Raw genomic sequence first — 22,644 nt, 5'->3', positions numbered from 1 at the left:
TAAGTTGTACGAGCCTCCAATATTTTAAATAATTTTTTTAAAGGGTCCTTGGTAAAATGGAGCTGAGGGATGGAGCAGAAATCTAAGATGAGCCTGAAAACCCCTTTAAAGTGCCAGAAAGTAGGGATGTGCTCCAAAAATGACGGGGGTCTGAAAAACACAGGCGCTAACATAAAGCAGCAAAGACGGCAAAGCTGGGACAATGTGAGCTACAAAACAAACTCCAACTGGATAGCAGATCCATGAATCCAGTGACACAGTGAGGAAATGGGGAGGTGGGACACTACCTCCTTACAAAATTTTAATTTGTCAATGCAGAAGGAACATCAGATCAGCATGTGGCAACCAGTAATATTTGTTTCAAAGAACGGTCTAGTTAGCAAAAATAGTGGACCAAAGTTTTACTAGTTTCAAAGAGGCTCTCTCCAACAAGTTACATATTACAAAGAGAAAATTACTAACTTTGTAGCCAAAAAAAATAAGGTAGAAATCACGCTAATCAAGTCAAGTTCACATCAGCAGTAAGACTTATCTGTATCATGTGCCCCACAATACCATGCACTGAGGGGGGCATATTATTTTATGTGGTGTTATTCAAAAAATAAATGCAATCTAATACGAAATGTTAGACAAACCCAACTTCAAGGGCATGTGCAAATAACTGGGCCAGTGCTCCTTAATAGAGTAGAGGTTATGAGAGACTGAGAAACTCAGATTGGAGGAAACTAACATACACCAAATAAAAGGTAGGGGAGGATTAAACCTTGAATCAGGGAAAAAGACAGTATTGGAAAGTAGCATAGTAAAAAAAAAAAGGTAATTTACTGGCTTTGATTCACTTTTTATGCAGCTAAAATGATTTCAAATTGTTTTAATAAGAATACACAAGGGTAAGAAGATAGTCAATTATAAGTAACTAAAAAGGAAACTGGGTGGATGTGAGATTTATACATTTTGTTCATACTATCAGTTTGCAAATTATATCATTGATGATATGTGGTGAGACCCGTTTCCCCTTGTCTTCAACAAAGGAGAAAAATCAACAAACATGACTATCCAAAGTCGGCACATTTACAAAGAAAAGCTTTTAAGGCATATAATTGAAGTCAACAATTTCCACTGGCAAACTGTCTAACAAAGCAGAGGGTTGAGTTGTATTCTGGGATCTTTACTAAACCAACTTTTGGACCAAGTGGGAATGACAATAGTCTTCATTCTTCATACTACAAAAAATTCTACCTATCGTCAATACTGTGTGTGTATAACAATACCAAGATATATAGATCTACATAACATAATACCCCAAGCTCAGAGTATGTGAAGCAACTTATCTAGGGCTTCAAATGCTTTTCAGTTGATTCCAAAGTCTGCAGTTAGTATTTTCAGTATGTCCTATGAAAACACTTATTGCAAAGTACTGGCAGATCCTACCAGTGTTTAACATTTCAAACTTCCAAAAGGCGTCTTGAATAATCTCATCAAACTTAAATACAAAGAGGAAAATCTACATACAATTATTTCTTAATTTGCTCTCTGCATACTTTCCTCTTGAAGGTGCAATACTAAACAATTATGCCAAAGGGGAGTCATCTTCCAGAAGTAACACAAGTTTCAGATAAATGTGAAAACATTGAATGTAACATTTCTAATCAAATAGGACATAGTCAAAATGGGGGATTGGTGAATCAGACCACACAAAAAACACATAAAGGACTTCCTAATTGTGGTTAGCAAATAGAAAAATTTATAGAAGTTTTCACGTATTTTCTTAGTCTTCTTGATTGAGACAGTTCAGGACCTAAAAATCCTTCAATTAAAAAGCCTCCCAATGTCAGGAACCAGGGTGAACCACAGACCCAATCCCACTGTTGTTTCAGAGCTCTGAGGATTGTGTCCAAGTGGAATCTTTAGCTAATAAACCAGGTTTAGGATTTAAACAATCTTATTTGTCTATCACTTAAATCTTTGATACAGGGATGTTTCACACAACAGCAGATTCTAGGAGATTAGCATAGTGCATGACATTTAATACAAATAATTTGCTGAATGAGTAAATTAGCAGTGATTCTACCTCTTCCTGGAAGAATGGGGAAACAAAACACCATGAAAACTGGCTCATCTTGTTTTACAAAGATCGGTTACTCAGCCCTCAGTAAAAAGTCTGAACTATTTTTTTCTTAGTACAACTTTCTAAAAATAGTTGCCATCTCACTTAACTCCTTATGCACACAATACTCCAAAGTATTTTGTAAAATATACTCAAATAATATTAAATATACTAGAAGTGATGCTCAACAGGATCTCACGTTTATTGAGAAGTGATTAATGGTAAAAAGAAAGGCAATGCCCTTTCCTCATTGGCTGAACAAGAAACTGAAGAAACATTCACTACACATTTTACAATATTTTTCTCTTCCAAAATGCATTTCTGTAAACAAGTTTTTACCACTGTTCTTAGCTTTGAAATCAAATTAATCCTGACTTAATCAGTATAATGTACAAGAACAGAACATTTCTTTAGAATTTCTAGTACTTTACTTTGAGTGACACAAAGGGTCAGAGAGAATGAACCACCCTGAAGACACAACCTTGGGTAACACTGTTAAATTTCCCTAGACAAAAATTCTTCATAAAAATGTCTTCCAGTTCGGAAGGGAAAAAACCAAATTCCCACTTTCTGGGGTGGATGCCCAAAACCTTCGCAACTCAAGTGTTCTCCAAGTGCAAATGTCAAAATGTGGGGAGGAAAGGGTTTAAAAATTAGAGAAAACTGTATGCACTTACGGACTTTAAAATCCGAAAAACATAGTAAAAAGACAAAAAAACAAAGCATTATGCTCTGAAATCACAACCAAAGCCAAAATAAAGGGGACGTTTTCACCTAAACTATCTAGAGGGATTTTTAAAGTTTTTTTTCTTTTTCTTTTTTTTTCATTTTCCAGTTAAGTCCTATGTCTTTTGTGAAATTTCAATACTTAAACTGCAAGTCTGCAATCGTCTCTGAAGTCAATGAAATTAAGAAAAAAGTCCTAATTCTCTTGAAGGTCATTTTTTCCCGATTTAGGATATGCAGATGCAACCGTTGTTGCAGTCTGTGCAGAACTGCCTTTATTTCCCACGACCTTGACGTTCCTAGAGGAAAGGAAAAAAGTAGAAATGGTTAGCATATTTAATAATGAAAGCTTCATGGAATAGTTCAATAAAAAATATATTCCTCACAAATAAAAGTTGGCCTTTTGCTTGCATCAAAGACCCAGAACAAAAAAGTCATATCAATGTGAATGAGGGGGAGTGTGGAGTGGAGACCCAAAGTCCATCTGTAGACAATTGAACATCCCCTTACAGAAGGGTCACAAGGAAGAGACAAGCCAGTCAGGGTGCAGCATAGCACTGATGAAACACAACTTTCCTCTAGTTCTTTAATGCTTCCTCCCCACCCCCCACCCCAAAACTATCATGACCCCAATTCTATTTTACAAATCCAGCTAGACCACAGCATGTACACCGACCAGTAGAGGTAAGAGCTGGAAACACAGGGAACCCAGGACAGATAAATCCTTCAGGATCAATAAATGAGTAGCAATAACAGGAGGAGGTAGGATGAAAAAGGGGAACCAATCACAATTATCTACATATAACCCCCTCCTTGAGGGACAGACAACAAAAAAGTGGGTGAAGAGAGTTATCAGTCAGTAAAAGACATGAAAAAAATTAATAATTTATAGATTATCAAGGCCTCATGAGAGAGAGATGAGGGGAGGACGTGGGGGGTAGGGGGAGAAATAAGAGCCAATACCAAAGGCTCAATTAGAAAAAAAGTTATGAAAATGTACTTATGTATGGATGTATATATGTATTGTGATAAGCTGCACGAGTCCCCCAATGAAATGATTTTTTTTAAGTTGGTCTTTTTTCACCTGTTATATTTGAGAACAAGTAGCATCAGTCAGCATGAACTCAATGGCAGGGAAAGTTCGGTTTCGAGGAAGAGATAATATTCAAACACCCCAATCATTACAAAAATGTTTGACCCCCAAATTAAGTACACAACTTAACAGATTTATTTTCCTATATTATATTTGCTTCAGGCTAAAATCAATTACACAACAGATTCATTTTCCTATATTATATTTGGTTCAGGCTAATATATCTATCTATTACTCATTTACCAACTATTGGTATTTCATGTTCCCAACAGTTTAAAAAACTCTCATGCACATTAACCACATACATTTGTAGTAACCAACACAGAGTTGAGAGTAATGCTGACTGTGATAGTTACGGTTACTAGTTCCCTTGGCTGGTTTATCCGTTATGTAGCTGTCCCTCCATTTTTCAACAACAGTGATTTTACATAATAACCTGGTCTTCCTTGAGAAGTTATAAGCTCCAATCTACCCTATGGTAACTATATAATCAATCTTCCCTAAGATTAACCAACTACCACTTAAGGGCTTCCATCTTCCAAGTACTAGAGTGTAAAAAACTTCATAACCACCTAAAAACAATATTATTCCTGTGAGAGATTAAATAAATTTCAACTCAAGAACAAGAAAAACTAGCCCAATATATGAGATTTCAAACTTTTTATGTTCTTAAGAGTTGTAGGTATTGCTTCTTTTTCCACCCACCCACGCCACCACTTTTTATATTACCCCAAGTATGAACAATGAACATACAATTTCTAATAGAACCCCTGAAACTACTGCCCTCAATCTTTACACCTTAAACCAAAAAAATCCTCTGGAGTCTTTAAAACCAAATAATAGTTTAGGTTAGTGAATATGGTAAATAAAAACACAGGTTGACCCTGAGCATTATTATATTCTTTTAAGAACCATCTATATGGATCAAAGTGCTCCCCCACCAAAAAAAAAAAAAAAGACCCACAAAAAACTCACTGCCATCAAGTCAATGTCAACTCATAGCGACTCTACAGGGCAGGGTAGAACTGCTGCCCCATGAATTATGAGACTGTACATGTTTACAGAAATAGAAAGACCTGTCTTTTTTCTTCAAAGCAATAGATTAAATAAGAACTTGGGGGGGGGCGGGTTGAGCTTGTTAATAAGGAAGAAACAACTCAGAAAAGGAAAACAGAAATGGATGCACAACCTGATGTAGCCAATGTCCCTAGGGGGAGTTGACTACAGCCACATGACGAAAGAAGACAAAAGTAGGGGTGGGCGATGACTTTGATTAAGTATTTTTTAAAGTAGTCAAGTTTTCAATATCCTATATCCCTTATCAATTTAAAACCATCACTTTGGCTCTGTCTTTCATAATCTAGATCAGAGGTGTCAAACTCAAAACTCGGGCCACTGGTACAACAGGCAAGATTCCCGTGGGCCACATCACATTTATAAGTTTTGTTAAATTTGTATTTTGAAGCGAGGTTTCAGGAATATGGACAGTATAATTAAAACACTACATAAATCATTTAAATATTTATTTTATTTAATGTATTATAGAACTAAAATTATCTTTTACCCGAAACTTGCCAGCACTTTCCTACTAGTTTTCACTTACCTCTTACGTTGTGACCAGAAAATATAACAAGGTAACTAATAAAAAACACAAAATGTTGGACAGCTGACAAACGTGATGCACAATCGTAATGGCTTCCCTCTAAAAATGTAAACTAGCGCTGCCGCTAGGTATGATTCATAACAGCACAAACCAGAGTGCTCTTTTTAACCTTTTTACTATTGGGATCTGTTTACATTACGTGACACTGAGAATGGTGGACATATCGCTTCCAAACGTGGCTGGAACTAAGTCAGCCAGCACGTTTGTACACATCCACAGGCCCCCAAGAAAGGCACTGGGTCACGTGTACACTTGTTTTCAATAGTTAAAGAGTTAATGAAGGAATTGTGTGTGAGTATTGCCTTGATCACCCCTAATAGCTATTTTCTTCATAACAATTTTTTCTATTTTCATTTATTTCAGAGCATCACGGGCCACAAAAAATTACCTCGGGGTGGCCAAAGGGCCATCCTTAATCTAGATGAACACTATCCAACTTCTCTTCCATAAATGACCAAAATTTATCTTTTTGTTTCAAAAAGTCTATAGATTTTGTTTCTATTCCTTGATGCTTTTTTATTCTTTAAAACAAATATACCCATCTTTTCCTTTTGTTTGCCTTCATGGCATAGCTCAACCATTCTTTAACCAATGTGTCCTTCAAAGTCCTTGTCCCTCCATTTGCACCCACTACAGAAAACTAGCTATTTTAATGTAGCACCCTCATGCACTTAGCACACATAAGGAAACCAATACATAAGACATTGTGCTTACATTGTATGCATTAGAAATACCATAAACCTTACACTGATTGCTTCATGCAAAATTAGACCCAACCTAATCAAAAGTTCTAAAAATAGTTCCTCCAAGCCTTATCCACCCCCCCAAAAATAAAGATCTCATCTACCACTTATGAGTTTAGCAGTTTTAGGTAACAGACTGAATAGATTTTTAAACTAAGTGCATTACCTCTTACTAAGTCAGAACGTGATTACAACAAAACCCCACAGAAACCTATTAAAATGTAAAGCTATAGTTTCTAGACACATCTTCCAGCAAAGTCTATGTACCTTAAAATTTAAAAAAAAAACCTTTTATTGGCATATAATTCCCATATACATGCTCACATCACCGTTTTAGAACATTTTTGTCATTCTTGGGTCTATGTTTTCTGAAGGCAGTGCTTCCACTTCTAACCCTTTCCTGGAAAGTTCTGCCCTGGTGATTTACACCATGTCAAAATGGCAATTTAAATAAAAAGGGGACTTAACTTGTGTTGTTTTTTCGATATTCTCTGAGTTTGGGGAACAAAAAGAAGTCTGAAGAAGCAAGATCAAAGGCTGTACATTTTCCCAACAAAATTCTCACAAAACAGCACTGCTAACCTTTTAAAGCATAAACAGGTACTGTTGTAATGGGAAAATAAGTCTTCACACAATTTTCCTGGCCTTTCTGTCACCACTACAGTTCTCCATTTTCTTAAAATTTAAGTAGATCCCCTCCCTGAGAAGTTTGTGTGTTGATCAGACCATTTTAAGATAGCACCTTAATGAGACTAAGACAAGTGTTATTTTATTACTGAGAAAAACCTATCTATAGTCATCCACTAATCAGAGACATGTTTACACATGTTGTATTTGGAACATCTGAACTGGAGTCCTACAGCAATAACTTACCCTCGTGCTTTAATAAAATATAGCATCCAGATAAACTTATTTTAACCCCAAATTGTACTGCTAGATTTGAAAATATGGACTTTAGAGCATTCCTTTGCTAAATCCCTGTATTTTCTTTTAAGAAATATCTTTATTACCATGTTTGGTAACATATTCAAAACAGCATTCTATAATGGCACTTACTGTATACAGCCTCACTTTTAAATTTATTTTTAAATATAATTCTTTATATATATTAAATCATTTTATTTTATTTTTAGAGAGATTATTTATTGAAAGTAAGATGATTTTTTAAAAATCATTTTATTGGGGACTCGTGCAACTCTATTGCAATCCATCCATCCATTATGTCAAGCACATTTGTACATGTGTTTCCATCATTCTCAAAACATTTGCTTTCTCCTTGAACAGGCTCATTTTTTAGACAGGTTTACTCTTTACAGTGGAATCATGTCCTACTAGTACCAGTGTTTGTGTAAAACAAAATAAATTAAAATTTCTGAATCTTAATACTACAATACCAAAAAGAAAGCACAGGCTGAGTCCAAATATAAACTCTTATACTAGTAGGTATTATAAATAATTCAAATATGTACAAGCTATGGCATTAGCTGCCTTAATCCTGTGATCAACATCAAAAACGCACATAAACAATTCAATAAGCTGACTAAATCATCCTTCTATTTTCTTATGTCCGCTTACTGTATTACAAATACATAAAGAAAAGGGGGGAGGAAGAAAAGGAGTAATGCAAAGACTACTGATTGAAAGCCCTTCTCACTGGCCAAATCGTCAAAAATTACTGGTCTAAACAATAACCTTTGTCTCATATGCACAGAAAAGCTGAACAATTAATAAAGAAGACCAAAAAAGAATCAAGTTTTGAATTATGGTGTTGTCCAAAAATACTGAATATGCCATGGACTGCCAGAAGAATGAACATCCTGTCTTAGAAGAAATACAACCAGAATGTTACATAGAAGCAAACATGATACAAACTTTGCACATGTTATCAGAAAGAACCAGTCCCTGCAGAGACATCACCCTTAAAAAGCAGCAGGATCAGTAAAAAAGATGACCCTCAGTGATATGGGCTGACTCATAGGCTCCAACAGCAACCACTGCAGCGATGGTGCAGGACAGGGGATCACTGAGCCAGAATGGACTCGACAGCACCAACAACAGATCTTTACAGAACAGACCGCCAAGTCTTTGCTCCTTTGCTCCTGCAGTGGCAGCTATCATCAGGTCCCTTTCACACAACTTTAGTGATAAACAAATAACCATAATAAACCACTCTCACTGCCAAGGAGTCAGTGCTGACAGAGGTTCTCAACCTTCCTAATGCTGCAACCCTTTCATATAGTTCCTCATGTTGTGGTGACCCTCCAACCATAAAATTATTTTCATTGCCACTTCCTGTCATTTTGCTACTGTTATGAATTGGGCGACCCCTGTGAAGGGGTCGTTTGCCTCCAAAGGGATTGCAACCCACTGAGAACCGCTGCCCGTATGAGTTTCGAGAGTTTTACAGGAGTAGAGAAGCAAGGAGCTGCTAGTAGTTTCGGACTGCCAACTATGTAGACTGCAGGCACAAGTAGCCACTACACCACCAGGCCTCCTAAAAAAACATAACAGTAATATCAAAATTAGGCAATAAGTATCAGTAGATGTTAAATTTAGAGTGGAGTTATTATATAGTCAACTTTTCTCAGATTTTTTTTTTAAGGGATAGCGTGAATGCAGTCCCCCATTACCACAAATTATACAGTAGAGTTTCCCACATTTGGGGAAACTGCAGGGGTCAGCACATCCGGAGTGCAATGGATAAGCCTCACCCTGAAAAAACCATCTTTGTGATCATGATATCTCCCCTGCCAGGTAAGCATCTCAGATTATTTTTTAAATGTGTATTAAACTTACTGGAGAATCTTGGACAACTTGAACAAGTTTTCAAAGTTAACATTACCAATAATGACATAAGCAGACATTGTACCTTGTGTTGGGGATTATCCAAAAGCTCATGGAAAAATTCTAATTTCATACCTCCCAAAAAGAATACTAAGGACACAAGATCAATTATGTAGTATGCCAGCTAGAAGCATAATCATAAAGTACAGAAGGAGATGATCTCATTGGTGGTAGTCTACAAAAGTAAGTGGCATATACTCTTGAAACATAGCAAAAAAGTGCAGGGTGAGTGAAACTGCTGCAGAAAAGAGGCAAGACAACAAAATGCCAAAGAACTTTCCTAATCAGATCATCTACCCCAACCACCCCATCCCCCCGACAAAACTGGTATCAAGAGCATATAACACAACTTGCAAACTGCGAGTAAAATCTGTAGATAAGTTAGGTCAGTATTAAATGCTCTGATTTTTATTCTTGTACAGTGGTTATGTATGTCCTTGCTCTTAAGAATTACACATCAAAATACAGTACCTAGGAGAAATAGGCAGGCTATCTGAAACTGACTCTCAAATGGCTCCAGAAATTTTAAAAACTACCACACACAGCCACAGAGAATGACAAAGCAAATGCAGCAAAAGCATACTACAACGGTAAACTGGGTAAGTAGTAGTACATGGGAGACTATTAGTACTATTTCTGAAATTTCTGTAATTTGAATAGAGAACAATTTGAAATTATTTCAAAACAAAAAATTAAAAGGGGTAAAGGAAAACCCACATGAATGTTTCCATTGAGTTTTTTGCAAGATACCCTGGGCTTCATTATGTTTGGGTGGCACTGAGTTTCCGCTGATGATGGTAGAAGACCTTGGGCAAGGGGATAGTGATAATGGTTGCACAATATGACCAATGTAATCAATGTCACTAAATTACACAAATAAAATTGTTATATTGGCAAACGCTTAATAAACAGACACATGTACACACAAGCTTACAATAAAAAGGGGAAGTAAATGTACCTCTAAGTTCATTACAGCATCACTCCAATCGCAAAAAAAGGGGCACAAATATCAAAGTCATGAATAGATCTATCACACACATAAAGTTCTCTGATAGCTAGCAAGAATGGAAAAGAAAAGGAGGGTGAATCAATTTCTAGACAGCAGACACTGTTACTTTTGGTGATGAGAAAGGCAATCCATGAGTGAAGTCAGCAGAAGACAAAGAGGAAGAAGGAAAACTTCAGGAACAGCTACAACATATATAATTTTGCAACAGTGTACATCCTAATGTGCTTACATGGGTTGATAAGGATATGAATGTTTACAGAAGAGCATATACAAAGTGAAGCATATCAATCAACAAGCATATGTATGTACACATTTGTGTGCTGCACATATAGCCACATGAGAAACAAACTACATAAGGGGCATGCACAGTTACAGAGGTTTCCTAGACAGATCCAAATAGACTAGAGGGAGAATGGTTTACTGGGTTAAAATGCAGTCTCAAGAAATAACTTAGTCACTGCTATAACACAGTTTACAAAGAAGCAGCTATCTAAGGATAACTAGTGGTCTCTACTTACATAGAGGCAAAAAAGAGAAGAAAGGAAATCAAACACCTGGGGGAAAAAAAAACTAGTCCACACAAACCACAGACTCTTCTTCACTTGTGACCAAAATTAGATGGTACTTAGCTACTATTTCTGACAGTCACAGAATGCAACAATAGATAATCTTGAATAAAAGGAAGATGTAGAACAAAACTCAAATTCCTTTTAACAAAAAATCTAGGCCCGTTGGATTGATAGGGACTAGAGAGAGCCCCAAGAATATCTCAGTAAAATAAATTCTGAACTTGGAATCAATATTATTTTAATAGGTTGCCTTTCAGCCAAGTGATTGGCTTACACACAGCATTTCCCAATGTGGACAGTCCAGGGGCCTGCAAAAGCTAACACTTTATCCTGGATCATGGACTATACTACAAAAGTTTATAATTGCCAGGGGACACAGACTAAAAGTGGGAACCTGTGGCTGATAGCAAAGATAGGCAAGGAGGAAAGGACAAGACCTAGATTAATGTACACAAACAGAATGGAAGTATAATGCTGACACTGTAAAAATTTTAACCAATAGCACAGAACAAATTTGTCTATGTTCAACTGCAAAATGCCTTTAAACACACACACAAAAGTAGAAAGGAAATTCCACTGTCTAAATATTTAAAACAAATGTGATAGATTTTTTGTGTACTTCCTCAGAGCTATTATATTATAAAACCCTCAATGAGATGGATTAATACAACAGCTGTAACAATGGACTTGGGCCAAAAATATACCAATAATCATGAAGGTGATGACATAGGATCAAAACATTTCATTCTGTTAAAAAACACTCTAAGCCATCAATTGCTTATATGCAAGTTCAAGTTGGGGGAAGAAAGTATTGTAACCTTTTAGGTTGGTTTCTAAGAAACACTTCTTGTTTACAAATCCTTTCACTTTCTTTGATTATTCTCTATGACTATTAGGAATAATTGTTTTCATAATCTCAAGTTCAAACACAAAATTAAGTATAGTTAGAGCAGCTATACTTATTGATACTTCAAATCAAACAACCTTACCCCTCACATATTTAATAAAAAATTCAAGAGGGGAAAAGGTGATGGTATACAATGAGAATAGAAAGAACACATAGAAACAAACTTCAAACTCTAACGAGTCCATACACAGCAAAAGCGCAACATGTTTGTGTCCTACTGGACACACTGGTCCTTACTCATGAAGATGCTGATGATTCACCATAATAATGAAAATGGTGGGGTCAATGTTTGAGGAGCCTGCCTGCCACTCTACTTTGTGCTCCTAGAGAAAACGCAGAAAGGTATGCAGTCCTGAGAAATGCCAGTGACCTCTGGCCATGCCAAGAAGTAAACTTAGATATCTCAAGCTCAAACACAAAATTAACTATAAAGTCCCTGCTAACCAGAGGGAAGATGTATTCTCATACCTTAAGGATATTGTGGTGGCAATAAACAAGGAGCAGATGAAAACAGAGCAAGGTACTCTATCCCACCCCCCAAATGCCACTAGGACATTCATCCCTATTTATTATTGCCAGTCCATAGCCTCAAAGAGAACAATGAAAAGGCTACAAAAGCAGATATAAGATATATTTAAAAACATTACAAGTAAAGGCATAAACCAGAGAAAGGTTATTTGCAGCCCTCATAGCTGGTCTATGGCTTAAATAACTGGAGGTTAACACCTACAAGTTCGATGTTCCAACCGTGCCCAGCCTTTCCACTGTAAAACTTTCCACGCTTTAAAACAAGGAAAAACAGATGGCCTCCTTATCTACCAGTTCTGCATTAGTGGAGTCAAACAACTACTATCTTGTCAACACATTCCCTGAAAAACTAAGATCAGAGAATGCTATTTACATAGCAATTACATTGTATTAGGTATCATGCATTTTCCAGAGGATTTACAATGACAGGATATAGGTTATATGGAAATACTAGTCATTTCATTAAGAATTTGTACATCTGCATTTGACAGTACTGAAACCAACCCCTACAAAAATAGCAAGGGAAGACTGTATTCTAAAAGCCACCAGGTGGCAATATTACTTAAGGTCTACACAAAATCTCATTTAATATTTCGGGTCTTCTAAAAGTTAGTGGGAAAATTCCATTAACTTTTAACTCCATTTCCCAGAAATTTCTTAAGTCCTCTCACACAACAAAACAAGTTTCTTTTCACTTAATATTCTTCTCTTTCAATCCTTCCATCCCTCTCTCTACTTCTAACTGGACCATAAAACACAACTGAAGGATATTAATATCTGTTGAAGTTAATTCAAATTGATATTAAAAACAGGATAGATATTTACCTAGTCTCCCTCCAATTTAGTCTTCAAATAATTTTTCCTGTACTCCATGAGCTTTGATTAAAAAAGAACACAGAAGTTTAGAGCCCCTTGGTTGAAAACATACAATATTTAGTTGTGATTATATAAATTCTCATTGGTTCATATGGCTTATAGTCCATATTTACAGTCCCCAATTCTATGAATAAGAATTAAATGAGTCTAATGGTGCAAAGACTGAAGTAAATGTATTCAGGTGTGCATGCACACACAATGTGTGTGTATATACACCACAGCCATCACGTTGACTGCAATTCATTGGGGAGGGGGTGTGCCCTATATAGGGTTTTCAGGACTGAATCTTTTCAGAAGCAGACAGCTTCATCTTTCACCCCATCTTTCTCCCAGAGTAGTTGGTTGGTTTGAACCTCTGACTTGGCTGTTAGCAGTTCAATGCCTAACCCACAGCACGACCTGGCCTTTTAATATTTTTTAAAATATGGAACGCTTCACGAATTTGCGTGTCATCCTTGCGCAGGGGCCATGCTAATCTTGTCTGTATCGTTCCAATTTTAGTCTATGTGAGAGCACAGCCTTTTAATATTCTAATGTTAAATTGTTTACAAGTGATGAAACAAAAATATTTTTATTACTTCTCCAATTTAAAGCAGAGGGCTGTTAATATTTTATTTAAAATATCTTCTATTATCTCATCCTCTTATCAGTTGAGTTTTTCTGGGTACAAATGGGCATTTGGTTGGATAAAATTCCTGGGAACTGAACTACTATTAACACCAGAATAAAATAAATGCATAAGCCAACAGTTCCCTATCTTTCCCAAGATTTTTTATAAGCAATACTCAATTATATTTCACTAAGAGGATCAGAAGTAAAAAACTATTTGTCTGTGAATAATATATTTGACTAGTAATTCTTCACGTGAGAATAAAGCAAGATAAAAGATTTTTTTTGTAGTATGACTACAAGTAAAAATTTAAAAGACTTCTTTCAAATCAAACAAAATAGTTTGCCCGACTTGACTGTTCTCAAAATCATTCCTTGGCTCTCTAATAAGGATCGACATTTGAACTGGAGCTAATTTTACAACAAAGCCAATTTCTCTTAACCCTCTAGCAAAACTGAATTTGGCTTGCATTATTATAATTATATTAGGATACAATTAACAAAGTTTTTAACAGCTTATCTAGGCTGACCCCAAAGATATTCTGCATCTAACAAGTCAATTCAGGGGAAAAAAAACAAACACCAAAGTGTTTTCAAGCTCTACCCTCACAATTTTCTTCAACCTATACAACACTGGGACCATTGTCAAAACCAACTGCTCTGAAAAGTAACACATTAGAAGAAATGGGAATAGAGAAGAAAAATGCAGAACCTCAAAATCATTAAAAAAAAAAAATCAAGCTTGCTGGTCTGCTGAGACCAGTGGAACCTACATACTATGGACCTTAGTCACCTTTCAAACCTAGAACTCCACTTACCTCCAGAGCGGTTTTCAGCCTAACAGCTCTATATGGAGAACAGTAACACTAAAGGAGGTCCCTACCCTTCAGAACAACCAGCCAATCGAGATCAAAAGGCAGACATATCCAAGAACAAAGTTCAGGAAAGTTAGGAATGAAAAATGAATGGAAATGGGAGTAGAAAATGATAGTATGCTGTGGAGATTACAATCAATAACACAAAACAATATAAATTTTTGAATGAACGATTTTCTTTTTAAGACTTTACCCAATTCACAGTAAAATTATTTTTCGTGCTTTTCAAGGTGTCTAAACATCTCACCTTGAATTCTGTCTTATATTATTATTGTTTTCCTCCTTCTACCTTAAAGTTTTGAACAATGTTTACTGAAGGGAATCACTTGGGGGAAAAAAAGTCCAAAGGACCCTTAACTACTCTAAAAGGTCTCCTCCTACTTTTGAAACCTCCATTCCAAGGAATGGACCCAAAACTGAACTTAGTAGCATTATAAAGTTATTGAAGAGCTGCTGCCTAATCAAGGCAAAAAGGAGTGTGTGTATATTCGTATGTGTGCACTCACCTGTAGACCACAACAATCATTCATAAAAGACCAGAATGTAAACATTCCATTTATACACAGGAGCTTCCAAAAGATTTATTCTACCAAATTGATGAGTTACTACTCCACTGTTAAAAATACTAAGGTTCAGTGATATCCGTGACAGTAGCAGATATCAAACTAGATGTGACTTCCAAGGCCCTATAACCTTATACACTATACTATGTTAAAAGGACCATGAAATCCATGGTTCATGTTCTATCAATATCAACCACATGTCATATGTGCTTTTTTGTAAGGCCTGTAGTATATCTACACATAGCAAGCTCTGTTAGCAATGTAGTTAAAAGTATTCTACTACTACAAAGATGAGCAGTTTGAACCACCAACCACTTCATAGGAGAAAGACGCTTGGAAACCCTGTAAGGTAAGTTTTACGGTCCCAGTGGGTTGAGACAACTCATATATACAAAATATACTTTGTAGGACCCCCTCCTACCTTTATAAAATTAAAAAACATACAGCTTTTTTAACACACTAAAGTTTCAAGATGCCCACTAATTAGAAAATCTAGTTTTAAAAGATATATGTGAAGATGTAACATATACATTAGAAGACAACATAGACCTATGTGTTCAAATTCCAGCTCTGGTACTTCCAAGGCCAGTGATCTTGGCTCAGTAACCTCTTTTTTTATCTCATTTCCCTGTTAAATGAAGAGTTTTAACTATCTTATAAGATTACTACCAGGATCAGATATGAAATGTGCCTAGATGTCCAAAAATGTTTTTTAAATATGAAATACATATCCTGTTAGCTGAGAAAGAAATTTATATTAATACTACACACAATATGATTTTAAGTGCACATACATATGTATGGGTAAAGATTTGGAAACTGTCAAAATGGCAAAGGCAAATGAATGCATCAGAGTAAAAATTAAGGGAGATTTTCTTTCACTTTCAACACTTACAAGTTTGATTACATTTTACAATGAAAGTCAAATGCAAATGTAAAATATACAAACAGTAATGTAATTGTTGCACACTACAAAGTTCTTACATGTAAATACTAAAAGTCCTATATGGCATCCACATTGATTAACAAAAAAAGTACATTAAAGCAAGAGCTTATACATGGGACTTCGAAAGGTCATGGAAAAATGGAAAACATAATGAAATTCCCCGCCCATTTTTTAAAGGATCCTAGTATTTAGGTTATTCATTTGATCTTTGATCCATTTAATCAACTTCTCTTTAATAGTTAAGTATAAATGGACCTCAAAGTATTTGTGTAATAACCATCATCTTCCAATTCCATTTTTCCCACTAACCTTTTGAAGTCTCCCTTCCCCCATTTAATTCTATCTTTTCTAATTGACACACAAGTGATATGGCTAACGCTAGAACCTTGACATATTCAGCAGGCCAACTATTAAACCTCTCCTGAGAACCACCAGAAACAAAAGATCAGTAAAGAGTGCAGATAAGTTAGAAAAGAGTAACAGCCTTTGTTCTTCCTTCATCTTTCCAGACCGAAGTCAACTTAAATTCAACTCTTATGAAAATTTCCCATTGGGATTAGACCTACCATATATACTTGAGTCTAAGTCAACTCAAATATCAGCCAAGGCACCTAGTTTTACCACAAAAACTACAGCCAAAATGTGAAAAACTCAACTTATACACAAGTATTTACAATAACTAGTCCTGCCATTCCTTTTTTTAAAATCATTTTATTAGGGACTCATACAACTCTTATCATAATTCATACATACATCAATTGTGTAAAGCACATTTGTACATTCGCTGCCCTCAACACTCTCAAAACATTTGCTCTTCACATAAGCCCTTGGCATCAGCTCACTTTTCCCCTCCCTCCTGCTGCCCCCTCCCTCATAAATCCTTGACAATTATTATTTTGTCATATCTTACACTGTCCGATGTCTCCCTTCACCGACTTTTCTGTTGTCCGTTCCCCGGGGAGGAGGTAACAGGTAAATCCTTGCAATTGGTTCACCCTTTCAAACCCATCTTCCTTCTACCCTCCCAGTACCGCCACTCACACCACTGGTCCTGAAGGGATCATCCACCCTGGATTTCCTGTGTTTCCAGTTCCTATCTGTACTAGTGTACATCCTCTGGTCTAGCCAGATTTACAAGGCAGAATTGGGATCATGATAGTGGGTGGGGAGGAAGCATTTAGGAACTAGAGGAAAGTTGTATGTTTCATCATTGCTATACTGCCCGATTGGCTAGTCTCCGCCCCGTAACCGTTCTGTAAGGGGACGTTCTAGTTGCCTACAGATGGTTCTTAAGTCCCCAATCTGCACTCCCCCTCACTCACAATGATTGGATTTTTTGTTCTTTGATGCCTGATTACGTCATCCCTTTTACACCTCATGATCACACAGGCTGGTGTGCTTCTTCCATGTGTGCTTTGTTACTTCTGAGCTAGATGGCTGCTTGTTTACCTTCAAGCCTTTAAGAGCCCAGACACTATATCTTTTGAAAGCCAGGCACCATCAGCTTTCTTCACCACATTTGCTGTCCTATATTGTTTCATTTGTCATAATTGCTTCTCGTCTCTATGGCTAATTGGCATTAAATCCATTTTCCCATTAAAATAAGTATATTTTATGTGCAAATTAATACTTAAAATATATTGAATTTTAAAATATATATTAAATATATGCAACAATTATACTATGGTATAGGAATATCTGTGATTTACATAGTTTACATTGGTGGTAGTTGTTAGGTGCCAGCAAGTTAATTTAACTATTATTTATTCAGCAAATGATGAAAAGCATTAAGACACTTCTTTTTGTTCAAATTTGGTCTAAAGAAGCTGGCAACATGGTTAAGCTACCAATTTCTGGGGGAGAGAAAAGCAAAAGAAATTACCTACCTGCCATACAGAATCTTTCATTTGCAGACTTGAGGCATTCACTGATACAGACAGAAAGCAAAAAGCGAATCAACTTACCTAGTTCAAACAAGAGCTTTTTCTCTATTCCAGAACAGCTACAGGTAACAGTGCTTTGTCATACTAGCCCTTAAAACTAAAACACAATCAATACTAATGCTGTAGGGCTACTCCTCTTTTGGCAAGCTCCTCCCCTTCATCCCACAAGAGAAGCTGAGCTAAAAAATTCCTCACACTTCTCCCAAGACCTATGAACAACCCACCTACATCACACACACACACACACACACACACACACACACACACACACACACACACAAAAAACCTTAATATATACATGTCAATCTGTGGGTTTCAAATTATGCTTTCACATAGGAAATGCTTCAAGTATCTTCCAAAGAGAAAAAGAGGCTAGTTAGGTTAGACAGTCATATGGTTCTGCATTATGGTTGGTTTTGAGGGGGAAATAATTCAACTGCTAAACCATTTGAAAACTGTTATGAGACTAATCTTTACTTTTGTAGATAAGCAAAACGGGCATATCTGAGAGTTTGGATTTTAAACTATTCACAATAGCTACTGAGCAATTCTAGCATCACTATTCTTTGTCCCACAAAAGTTTACATTTGGGAAAAATGCATCCTTCTAGATCAATCTTTAGTCATAGCAGAAGTGAAGTAGTGCTATTTTTAAAGCTCCAATGTGCCTCAAGTCATTTCTATATGGTCTTTCTAACCAAAACTAGTCTGTCTTCCCTAAATAGATCTCTTCAGGCTTGGATAAAACTGATAATAAAATAACCTCCTCCCGGGGGAAGGACAACAGAGAGTGAGTGAAGGGAGACGTCAGACAGTGTAAGATGTGACAATATAATCATTTACAAATTATCAAGAGTTCATGAGCGAGGGAGTGGGGAGGGAGGGGGAAAATGAGGAGCTGATATCAAGGGCTCAAGTAGAAAGCAAATGTTTTGAGAATGATGATGGCAACAAATGTACAAATGTGCTTGACATAATGGATTTATGTATAGATTGTGAAAAGAATTGTTCGAGCCCCCAATAAAATGATTAAAAAACCAACATAGTACAGGACAGAAGGATCAGGATATAGAAAGCACAAATGCATAATTTGGTTAAATGTGGACACCAAAAACTTTAACCCCCAACAACAAAGCCATCTTGTAAATGACTTTAACAGAAATGTTGGTATTTCCAGTTGTCTGCTGCCTCTCTGCAGCCTCTGAATCAACTTGTTCTCATCAAGACATAATCTTCTCCTCAATTTCTATAGCGCACACTGCTATCTCTTATTCTTCTTGCTCCCCCCTTAACCGAATCTCAAATTTTGGTATCTGGGGGATTTTTGGTCCTCAATTCTCATTCCACAAGAGCCAAGGTTATAATATCAGTTGTTTGGCTTAGCAACATCATTCTTTCTTTTCTGTGCTCTCGGTGTTGTAATCTATAAAACTGAGAGAATTGTACCTACACTTCGCAAGGATGAGAAATGAAAATATATGTTAAAGAAAAGATGTATTATCTATATACTCAACATTGTACTAAAGCTATTACTAGATAGCCTTACTGGCTGAAAAGGCGCCCAAAATACTATTTCCCAAAAGGTAACAATTCCAAATCCAAACCTGCTGTTATTCTTATATTTTCTAATTTTTTAGTAACTGGTCAGCAAATCTGTGTACTACACTCTCAAAGTTCAATTCTCCCACTGTATCCATTCAGGGTTTATCTTTTTCTCACAGATTTAATACAAGGGGGCTTCAAAGTTTGAAAAAATTCCATTTTTTGAAACCCTTTGTATTTAAGCCTCTCATTTGATCTGTGAACCATCTAAGTTTCTTCATTTAATAGGTAAGCACGAGGGGACTTCAAAAATTTCTTAGAAAAAAATTCCATGATCTTTCTACTCTATTGCCCCACAAACTTTTTGAAAGCCCCTTGCATTTCTCTATTTCCCTGTAACGATAACGACCTCCCAGGGTTGTAGAAGAGTTTGCAGTTGTCTGTGCAAGTGCCTTACATTCCTGGATGGCACATATGGTTTGCATTCAAACACTAACCTAAAAGTTGGCAATTCAAAGGCACCCAGCAAGGCCACAATCTGGTGATCTTCCATGATCACTGCCAGGAAAACCCCACAGAGCCGTTTTACCCTTTAACATGTGAGTAGGTACAGGTCTTGTTTTACAGAAAGAACCTCTTCAATAAGTGATCATTTTCCCCATCCTCTGTCCTGTTGCTACCCCACAACTATTCTTCTCATTACTCCACTAATCACAAGAGCATAGGGAAAAAAATTTTAAGTCCATCATATACCTGGCCCAAATAACCCCTCAAGAGCTATCATTTACTACTCTATCCATACCATATTTAATTCTTCTTCATTCTAACATACCAGCATAAAGCCTTCATAAGACCATGCTTTGAAAATACTCCCTCTGAAAAAGATAGAAAATATTCCCTCTTCCTAGAATGCCCTTCCACTTTTCTATATGCCAAACTCCAGACACAGAACAGATTGAATGGTTCTGTGAATAAAGTCCCAACATAAATGCTGACATTTTCATTGATGTAACAAGATTAATGCGAAACAAAGACATGTCAGAAGTTCCCTTTTTCAACAATGATCCGAGCAACATTTTTGCTAAATCAGATAACTAAAATTCTGAGAGTATTTCCTTTTGTGTTGTTTATAAAACCTATACAAATTCTGCATTAATTTTTTTCATGTAAGTCAGTCCAAATCAACAAATTCAGCTCCCTCAAAATTGCCAATTGCCACAGTGACTGGTTTCAAGTCACATGCGATATCACTACACCTGAAGCTGACCAGAACAAGTACCAGCTGAAATAACCAATATGTACCAGTAAATAACCCCAAGAGTAAGGAGTTTGGATATTTATTACCCTTAAATACAAAAAAGTTCTAACACACTAATTCTTACTCATGGCAACCCCTTGTCACAAAGTAGAACTGTGTTCCTCGGGGTTTTCAAGATTATGACCTATCACACTAGATCACCAGGCCTTTCTTCCAAGGAGTCTTTGAAGGGGTTGCACCTCCCACCCTTTCAAATAGCAGTCAAGCACTTAACCATTTTCACCAAACAAGCGGTGTCTTTTAACTGGTTCTTAATCAAGAAGTTAGAATTTAATTTATAACATTATAAATTTTAGTTTATCATAATGTAAGCAAAAATACATTTAATAAAATGCATTTAATTACAAGTTGATATATTTGATAATGACTGTTTAACCGCCACTTTGGTAATAGTTTTGAGCCCTCAACAACTGGCTCACAACTAGCCAGCTCCAGAGCACCATGTGAGACTTATGCCAACCACACACATCACCAAAAATAGTCAATCCCCTCAAGTCAATCCCAACTTGAGTTATACCAAGTAGCACTATACTGTTTGAGAATACACAGAAAAAGGAGTCCTGATGGATGTAGGAACGCATTTAATTGTTAACCAGTTGGCAGTTCAAACCTACCATTTACTTCTTAAAGGAAATCAGACATGAATCTGTGTCCATAAAGATTGTTTAACAATGGAAACCCTATGGCATATTGGTTTTGCACTGGGCTGGGAGCCTCAAGTTCAGCAGTTTGTGGAGCAGTCCTCAACAGCAATGAGGTTAAATCAAAATAACAACACCACCATTTATTATTTATGAGACCCTGGGCATCTTTACATCTGCTCCCTCATCTGAAATATTAGAATGACACAGTATGAGATCACAAGTAAAATTGTGTATGTACTCGGTTCCAGGCACCGTGCTGAGTATATCAAGATTCAAAAATGACCTCGTCTATGAAGCCTTCCTAATTACCCTATATTCACCCTGCTTTGCTGGTGAGGACTGCCCATCTCACCGCCAGGAGTCGAGTCCAACTCCGAGCAACCATACCGGCCAGGGAAGAACTAGCCGTGTTATTTCCTGAGACTGTACCTTTCCTACAGCTCCTGTAGTTACTGTAAAGTGCCACCAAGTTCGTTGCAGCCCTATGTCATCCTCACCACTGTTCCACCCTGAGTCCACTGTTGCAGCCCCAGTGTCAACCCATCTCCTCAAGGGCCTTCCTCCTTTTTGCTGCCCCTCTACCAAAAATGTCCTTCTCCAAGGTGTCTCCTGACAACATGTCCTAAGTATGTGAGATGTTAAGAACTTACAGCTCTTATCCCATATTTTATCCATTTTGTTGTCGTCCTAGCAACGTGCCTCCATGGAAAGAACAGTGCATTTATCTGTATTCATCTGTTCCATCCCAGCAATTAATACAAACATTTGTTGAAAGATAAAAGGGGCACAGGACAAAGAGATCCAGATTCAGTGTCAGCTATGTTCTTCTAAGCGTCCTTTAAGAAGAGTGCAGAAAGACATTACTGAAAGCAATGTGTAATGCAAACATTTCTTCCGTGCTTCTGGCAGGAAGACATGTCCATTTCTCAGTAAAACACAGATATGCAAGGCCTCAGGATTAGAATAGGCTGCCCACTCATTAGTTCTAAAAAAACAACTCAAAACAATGGTGAAATAGAGAAATAATCAATGAAATGAACAATCTATCAAGGTTACTTACTTCCAAATACGTAAGAAAAGAGTATATTCGGATAACATGATGTTTTCTTGCTCTGACTTTTGTTTCATTACAACCTGGGA

General features: G+C 36.7%; 1 protein-coding gene, 1 non-coding gene and 1 pseudogene across 2 annotated transcripts in view; all 3 read right to left on the bottom strand.

The window, feature by feature from the left end:
- Window positions 1-856: 856 nt before the first annotated feature.
- YTHDF2 (YTH N6-methyladenosine RNA binding protein F2) overlaps window positions 857-22,644 on the bottom strand; it is a 35,642-nt gene continuing 13,854 nt past the window's right edge. Inside the window, exon 5 of the mRNA XM_075553211.1 lies at window positions 857-3,132. Coding sequence (XP_075409326.1) covers window positions 3,109-3,132 — 24 coding nt within the window. The 3' untranslated portion in view covers window positions 857-3,108. The remainder of the gene's footprint in view (window positions 3,133-22,644) is intronic.
- On the bottom strand, window positions 8,931-9,094 carry LOC142437961 (U1 spliceosomal RNA). The gene has a single exon (XR_012782458.1). It is a non-coding gene; the product is annotated as a U1 spliceosomal RNA (small nuclear RNA).
- Window positions 13,484-13,581, bottom strand: LOC142438205 (U6 spliceosomal RNA; annotated as a pseudogene).

This window comes from Tenrec ecaudatus, chromosome 1 (assembly GCF_050624435.1).
Source record: "Tenrec ecaudatus isolate mTenEca1 chromosome 1, mTenEca1.hap1, whole genome shotgun sequence".
Taxonomy (NCBI): domain Eukaryota; kingdom Metazoa; phylum Chordata; class Mammalia; order Afrosoricida; family Tenrecidae; genus Tenrec; species Tenrec ecaudatus.
The sequence above is the reverse complement of the archived record's forward strand: the minus strand, read 5'-3'. Positions and strand labels throughout refer to the sequence as shown.